The 8,383-nt window shown below is 34.5% G+C and overlaps 2 protein-coding genes across 2 annotated transcripts; both read right to left on the minus strand.

Moving 5' to 3' along the window:
• On the minus strand, positions 1 to 3,282 carry LOTGIDRAFT_231503 (hypothetical protein; the record flags this gene model as incomplete). Its single annotated transcript, XM_009053654.1, has 6 exons — positions 1 to 1,012; positions 1,445 to 1,738; positions 1,908 to 2,183; positions 2,613 to 2,648; positions 3,001 to 3,034; positions 3,247 to 3,282. The coding sequence occupies 6 exons, from the start codon at positions 3,280 to 3,282 to the stop codon at positions 960 to 962; spliced, it is 729 nt and encodes a 242-aa protein (XP_009051902.1). The 3' UTR covers positions 1 to 959.
• A 938-nt stretch (positions 3,283 to 4,220) lies between these two features.
• Positions 4,221 to 8,380, minus strand: LOTGIDRAFT_231504 (hypothetical protein; the record flags this gene model as incomplete). Its single annotated transcript, XM_009053655.1, has 5 exons — positions 4,221 to 4,600; positions 6,358 to 6,651; positions 6,911 to 7,186; positions 7,720 to 7,758; positions 8,365 to 8,380. The coding sequence occupies 5 exons, from the start codon at positions 8,378 to 8,380 to the stop codon at positions 4,221 to 4,223; spliced, it is 1,005 nt and encodes a 334-aa protein (XP_009051903.1).
• Positions 8,381 to 8,383: the final 3 nt, after the last annotated feature.

Here is an 8,383-nt window from a genome sequence, read left to right on the forward strand (position 1 = left end):
AGTTCAAATCACTTTTATTCTACCTCTAAATAAAGTGAACTGTATTAAATCTTCCCTGGGTCATCTTCACAATGTCAAGCTAACTTACGAAGTTCATAATAGCTTGACGTTGTGAAGATGTCCCAGGCAAATACTTTTACACGACTTGACAAACAATCATCACGAGCGTCTTTTTTCTTCATTAAAATACAGACACCTTTATAAACACAAAGTAATTATATTAAAAATATTCTTGGGAAAAACGTCAAAATAATCTAAAAATGGCCCCAATATTGAATTAAAACAAAAGGAAATTGTCTGTCTGTAGATTGACATCTCTTAGAAATTGCATTATTGTGGTCTGATGGAATTTTTAAAAGATATAAGGCTAAAAGAATTTTATTTCAATTTATATCTTTATACATTATCTTTTATCAATGATTTTTTCTTTCGAAGGTATTGTCATGTCTGAAATTTGTTTGAAACTTATAGTAAGCTGACCTAGATTAAAAAACCAAACCACCATTTCCAGAAACCAATTGAAGTTCCACTTCTTTGTATATAGTAAATATGCCGGTCCATCATTCTACAATGCCATACAATCAATTTTAATGGTTATATAATCAAATTAAGTAATGAAATAATGAAATAAAACCTGATACTATTCAATTATTTTTCTATATTTTATTAATAATAAACAGTATATCAACACAAATAACATAAATATAAGCGGATTTTACTGAGACGATCTTAACCGTTAATAAATAATCAGAAAAGTACGTCACCGTCAAAGACGAAAGCAAGCTTATATATTGCAGATTACAGATGCAAGAACTTAGATATAAATTGTGTTTATGAAAATATTGAGAAAGGATATCACACACAATATAACGATTTAATAAGTGTATTACGAACGGAATTTCTTTTCTTAAAAAAAATATTATCTTCATTTGATTTTTGGATCAGAGATTTTAGAGATTTCAACTTTCTTTGTCTTCACAGCAACATGGTTTCTTGGTTGGTTTGGGTTTTTCTGAAATCAAATTCAAGACAAAGTTATGGTTGAAGTCAAATCAGACAGATCTATGCCTTGCATAAACTTAACTTAACTAAATGTAAATGTAAATGCCATTATTTTACATAGAAAGATATAAGATTGTAGGAATGCCTAGCGTCAACATCTTAGTCAAGATGCGGTTATCCATACCAAAAACAATCATTAAACTTTGGAACGAAGAGTTAGTTATGGTTTCAGATATGGGGAATTATTCTATAGATTTGAGAGAAGTCATGGCCAGAGATGTCGACCGCATGAGTAACTGCTAACGTATTCCGATTCTAAAAGCCTCACCAAAACAACAGGAAATGGGGTAAAATGCAAATATTCGGACTAAAAGTACGAACAAAAACTTGAAAGTGTATTTACACATTAACGACTTATCTGATAACGTTGTAAGGGTCTCACCTTTTTCACAGGCTTTTCCAAACAGATCTTCTTTAATTTGATCCAATTCATCATACGTTTCAACAATATAAACTTGACTTGGATCACCAGCGATTTTATTTAATTCTTCTTCGTTGACACTTTCACTGACGCCAACCGCCATCATCTGTATACCAGCATTACGAGCTAGCTTAGCTTCATCAGCAGTCTTTTTGCTATCCTGCGATTCCCCATCAGTGATGACTATACAGATGTGACGTACACCAGTTCGAGCTTCTGACATAATATTTTTTCTCATAAATTCGATACCCAGGCCTGAAATTTAGATACGTGTGGAGCCAAACGTTAGTAACAAAATAAAATAAAAGTAGAAAGATAAAAATAATATCGCAACAGTGACAATATATATTTTAGAAATCGTATTCTTTTGAAAATAAAAATCATGAACCTTACCGGAAAAGCAGCTTGTTATTTAAAAACCCACCTGTTTCTGTGCGTTCACCAGCGTACCACTGCAGTCCGGCGATAAATCTGTCTACGTCAGCTTTATTTTGGTTATTGGTGAAATAGTAAACATCATTAGGTCCTGTATATACCTGGTCCGCATACATCATTATACCAATCCTGACATTGTGGGGACCAATATAGAATGGATCAATAAAACTCGTCACAAACTTCTGTGCTTTGGTGAAATTCTGATACCAGATACTGGAGGAGGAGTCAAACACGAATGCGATATCTATTGGTCCTTTGAAACAATCTGAAAAACAAAACGAGATAAAGAAAAGCATTCGCCTCGAACCATTTTGGATTATTTTAGTCGAAATGCTTTCGCTATGGATTGCTCTGTTATTCCAACCATTCTGTGGTTCCTGCAATTCCTCTAAAACTTGCATCACATTAGTGCGTTATCAAACACTTAGTTTTAGTGGAATTGTTGGAACAAAAGAAGCCAGATTAAAAAACCTGTTTACAATCCCTTTAAGAGTGCGTGTATTAACTAGTGAAATCGGTTTCGCTTGAAAAAACCATGACGTTGCTAGTTTGTAGGCTAAATAAATCTTTCAGATGCTCTTTTGGTGATATGAATTACATTTTCTTTATGCTTCTTTTAAAGTTTAATATCAGATAATATCTTGCAATGAAGCCTCATATGGATCGACTATGAACATATTAACAGTAGGCCTACCTTTATCTAAAAACACTTCTGACAACCAGCCTCTCTCTGAAACAAAACGCAATACGGTATGATAGCTGAAATTTTAAATCAAATGGAATGGTCATGTCTTTTCATTCTCTCCTTCCCAATAAAGGGGTATATTAGGAAACCGATGGTCATATTTGATTATAAAGAGAAGCATCATTTGGAATAGAAGTAACAATTGGAGACCAGTGATTCAGAACAGTGCAGACCTGGAGACAGGAGAATATGTTGCTATTTTGTATATTTTGAGATGAACCATGAACTCACTCTCTAGAATCATCATGCCTGATTTCATTCACAATGGTGGACCAGGGTTTCGTTTTTCGTAATTGCACCGTGAAGGATATAGCTATTCAAATTACTATCAACTTACCTACACCGGCAAGACTGGCCGAGTCACAAACAAGCTACAAGAGAAAGCAATTCTTATAACAGAAATACTTAGGAGTTGCATCCCATATATCAGTATCTATCATTTCCAAAGTTTCATTCTTAACCCAATCTCTGTGATTCTCCAGCAATAACCAATTACAGACTAAAATAAGCCTTTTAATACCAATATCTCATAATATACAAAACTTACAGGACAGTCGCGCTGAAAAGCTAAAAACCCACTTACCATGACACAGGACAATGCTAAGATTACTTTCCACATGGTGAGAATAAGTTGAGCTATTGTCTCTAATAAATTGTGAACGTCAACTTCATGCAACTTTTATACATCACCAAAGTAATTATATTAATTACTAATAATCATAGACATATTATCCCTCACTTTAAAACATGTTTAATCGGTACCCTATACTTCTGTTATTTGTATAACAGAAAAGGGATTCAAATCCGTAGCTAGCCTAAGATCGAGAGGTGCTCAACTGTGTGGCTTTAAGGCATAGTCGGTTCCTGTACTGTGTCATAAGAATAGCACGATTAACGTCATCGGCAAGAGGTTGCAAAATATTACATTGACGGACCCTTAGATACCTCCGGAGATGAATTTTTGAAAATTTCTGTCTTTGAATATACTGGATTTTTAAAAGAGATTTTTTTTATGATGCACATTAAGACATAAGAAGACGAATACCTTATGTTTGGATCTATGGTAAAGTGTCTGATGAAAAGTGCTAGAGAAATATTGTTACATTCCCTTTAAGAAAGAAATGTTATATAGTGTTCATCTAAAAAGTTCGGGGATGAGTCACTAATTATCTAATTACATAATTTGTGAATTAATTACTTAATGAACATTACGTGCGAAATCGTCTCCAGTACTATTTAGTATTATTTGAAGCCAATGTTTCCAGTGCGCCGTGTTCTATATTTTAGATCTAGAAACACCGAAAAAACGCCAAGATGTCAGCAATATCTACAGTATTTTATATATGCGTTATATTGATTGTAACCAGCCAAGCTAGACATCACAGAAGTGTACCAATGGCTTGTCAACCATGTGATATAAACATGTCTTTATCTGTATTCGTCAAACAGTCAGCTATATATGGGCCAGTCTGACTGGTATAGTACAAATCACTTTTTATTCCACCTCCAAATAACAAATGAACTGTCTTGAATCTTCCCTGGGTCATCTTCACAATGTCAAGCTAGTACAAACTTCGTACTTATAAGTTCGTTATAGCTTGACACTGTGGAGATAAGTACGAAGTTCTTAATAGCTTGACACTGTGAAGATAAGTACGAAGATCGTAATAGCTTGACACCGTGAAGATAAGTACGAAGTTCGTAATAGCTTGACACTGTGAAGATAAGTACGAAGTTCGTAATAGCTTGACACTGTGAAGATAAGTACGAAGTTCGTAATAGCTTGACACTGTGGAGATAAGTACGATATTCGTAATAGCTTGACACTGTGAAGATAAGTACGAAGATCGTAATAGCTTGACACCGTGAAAATAAGTACGTAGTTCGTAATAGTTTGACACTGTGAAGATCAGTACGAAGTTCGTAATAGCTTGACACTGTGAAAAAAAGTACGAAGTTCGTAATAGCTTGACACTGTGAAGATAAGTACGAAGTTCGTAATAGCTTGACACTGTGAAGATAAGTACGAAGTTCGTAATAGCTTGACATAGTGAAGATGACCCGGGTGTGCAGAAATACCTTTCCTTGACCATCAATTGACAATTGCGTATTTTTCCTTCATTTCGTCATTAAATTGCCTTTATAAAGAAAAATTAATTATCTTAAAATCTTATCACCAGTATTTGAGAAAAAATGCAAAAGTGATCTGAAATATCTTTAAAATTGAATTAAAACAAAGGAAATCAAAATTGTCTGTCTGTAGATTTGCATGTTTTATTATTATTATTTCATTGTGATGGAATTTTAAAATGATTTAGGGCTGAACTAATATTTTATAAGCTTATGTCTGTGCATTAACTTTTTATCTTATTTTTCTTTCGAAGGTAATGTCATGTCTGAAATTTGTTTGAAACTTACAGCAAGCTTACTGAGATTAGAAAAACAAACCACCATTTCCAGAACATTGAAACAAATGCAGTTGTATGTTTCATTTTCTGCAATCAGTAAATGTCAGTACATCATTCTCCAATACCATACAAACAAATGGTACAATTTCAATGATTATATAATCAAAACGTCGAGGAAATATCAAATGAAGAAACTATGTGTTCAAAAGGAAAGGTATTTCTGCACACCTATAGCTGATTTGGTCGGAAAACTGTACTTTGCATAACATTCAAAACATGAATCAAGTATTAATAATTTGTATTTTTCCGCACAGTAAAAACGGCGAGCTTAGGCAAGTGTACATCCCTGTCGACATTCCCAAGTAAGAGGGGAAGACATTCACTGAGTAATGATATGATGCCCACATCAATAGATGACTTGGTCTTGACCGGAATATTTCAATGGGTATTTTACAATGAAATGGTGTTATTCAAATAAATGAAATTATTTTGCAAATAATAATAAATAATAATGAAATAAATAAATTAATACACAACAAAAATATACAATTTAAACGGATTTTGCTTGAAGAACACGATTCTAACCGTTAATCAAAAATCAGAAAAGGACGTCACCGGCAAAGTCAAGAGCAAGCTTATATAGATTGGTAGATGCCAGACTTAAGAGTCATATTTTGGTTATAAAAATTTGTTTCAGTGAGATATTTAGAAAATTATCGGCAAACTTCAAAGATTTAAGCAAAGCATATCCATTAGATGTTTCGATCAGAGCCTTGACAGACTTCAACTTTCTTCGTCGTCACAGCAGCATGGTTTCTTGGTTGGTTTGGTTGTGGGATCTAATGAAATAAGAATCGGAATTTGATCCAAGACACAACTGATACAAACCCCACTGCCCTGAATACTAATCAATTAGAACATCAATTGTTTTCTGAGTATTTCTTAATTCTCTTGATAAAGGATAAGTTCGATCAATAAACTTGAAATGTCTTTATCTTAGATCGAGACAGGCTATATTGCAGGAAAGCCTATTGTCGAATTGCCTTGCGGTTATCCTACCCAATAACAAGCATTGCACTCTGAAACAAAGTCTCTGGGCATCAAATCTAAATGGTTTTTAACAGGGCTGATTTCTGGGATGCTTTGACTCGAAAATATGGCCGCATGTGTATCTGCTTAGAATTTCTATGTAAACTATTCCAGATGAAATGTGAACAAAGTTAGCCAAATAAAAGCGTCGCTTCACTCATATGAACAATACATTCGACAACGTTGAAGGATCTCACCTTTTTCACAGGCTTTTCCAAACAGATCTTCTTTAATTTGATCCAATTCATCATACGTTTCAACAATATAAACTTGACTTGGATCACCAGCAATTCTATTTAATTCGTTTTCGTTGACACTTTTACTGACGCCAACCGCCATCATCTGTATACCAGCATCTCGAGCTAGTTTAGCTTCAGCAGCAGTCTTTTTGCTATCCTGCGATTCCCCATCAGTGATGACTATACAGATTTTACGTACACCAGTTCGAGCTTCTGACATGATATTTTCTCTCATAAATTGGATACCCAGACCTGAAAACACAACGATACTTGATATAAATGTCTTGATTTTCAATGTTGAGAATTATATCTACCATACCAAGGTGACGTGGACCTGCTTAACATTCCTGTCTGTCCATAATTTGCTGATTTTAACCAGTACAGTGTGAGTAATAGCCATATTCTGCTCTAATTTTTATCATAAATATCAGGACTAAATGTGGATTTTGTCGTTATTGAAATAAACGCTGCTTCATCGACCATGTGGCTTGTCACATAGTAATAAACCCACCTGTTTCTGTGCGTAACCCAGCGTGCCATTCTAAATTGGCGATAAAACTGTCTACGTCAGCTTTATTTTGGTTATTGATGAAATAATAAACATCCTTAGGTTCTGTATATACCTTGTCCGCATACATCATTATACCAACCCTAACATTGTGGGGACCAATATAGAATGGGTCAATAAAACTCGTCACAAACTTCTGTGCTTTGGTGAAATTAACATTCCAGACACTGGAGGATGCGTCGAACACGAATGCGATATCTATTGGTCCTTTGAAACAATCTGAAAAACAAAACCTGTGTTAATGACTCGCTGTTCATGGCGTTGCTGGTCGAAAGAAAGGTAAATTTCTGAGTGTTATTTGCTGATGGGTTTACATTCTCTAGTACATTCCAGTTCAATATCAGAGAGGTCTTTGGCAAAAGTGACAAAGTAAAACACTAAGTTAATGTAGAATTACATGACCCACAGACGTCTGAACGGTGCCCATCGATGCTAATAAAACATTTCGAAAACCTATTTACAACCCTTTAAAGGAATACTACCTCTTAGGAGGGACATAAAAGTCTCAAACGTGGCCAATAAGAGTATATATTCATCAGTTGGACTTACCAGGTGTCAATTGGATTATTGAGGGATTCTATTGTATATTGATGGCATCATACAAGTCCACTGATGAAAAACGACCCAACGCTTAACTAAGTTTAAAAATTTCATTTCTGCCTGCCTATCTTAAGAGGTAGTATACAAGTGATTTCTTGCGATCACGAATTACAAAAAGACTAAAGTCAAAGCTATCTATATATTAATTATACCTTTATCTAATGTTAATATTTCAGGAAACCACCCTCTCTCTGAAACAATATACAATATAGTATCAAAATAAAAATGGCAAAATCGGGAGCAAAAGTTTTATAGTAGAGGACTCCCCCTAATAGAAATACCATCAGATGTTTCGAAAAGAGTAAGCATGGTCTGCTACAAGCTGAAATTTCATATCAATAGAATGGTCATGCCGTTTCATTATCTTGTTCCCAATAAGTTTACCTGTGTGTTGGGAATGTAGTTCTAAACGTCTTGAAGAGGCAATGAGTATAAAGATACTCTTCTACTTAAGAATTGACATCATTGGAAATGAAAGTTACAATTGGAGATCAGTAAGTGAAGCTGAACACAGCCAGGACTCAAGCACGAGTGATATGCCATCCATTTATTGTGCTATTTTGTAGCAGACCATATTTTGAGCAACACACAAACACTTAAACACAGTCACCATGACAGATATTGCTCACCTGGTGCACCACTGATACGTATGTTGTTTGAAAGAAGTTTATACTATGAAAGGCAGAGACTCTTAGAAAGACAAAAAATTAAAAACCTACCAACTGACCTACACCAGCAAAAATATTTTGCAATGCATGTATTTACTCCCTATAATCATCATTTCAGATTTCACTTACTACGACGATGAACCATTGT

The sequence above is a fragment of the Lottia gigantea genome, assembly GCF_000327385.1.
Source record: "Lottia gigantea unplaced genomic scaffold LOTGIsca_20, whole genome shotgun sequence".
Taxonomy (NCBI): Eukaryota; Metazoa; Mollusca; class Gastropoda; family Lottiidae; genus Lottia; species Lottia gigantea.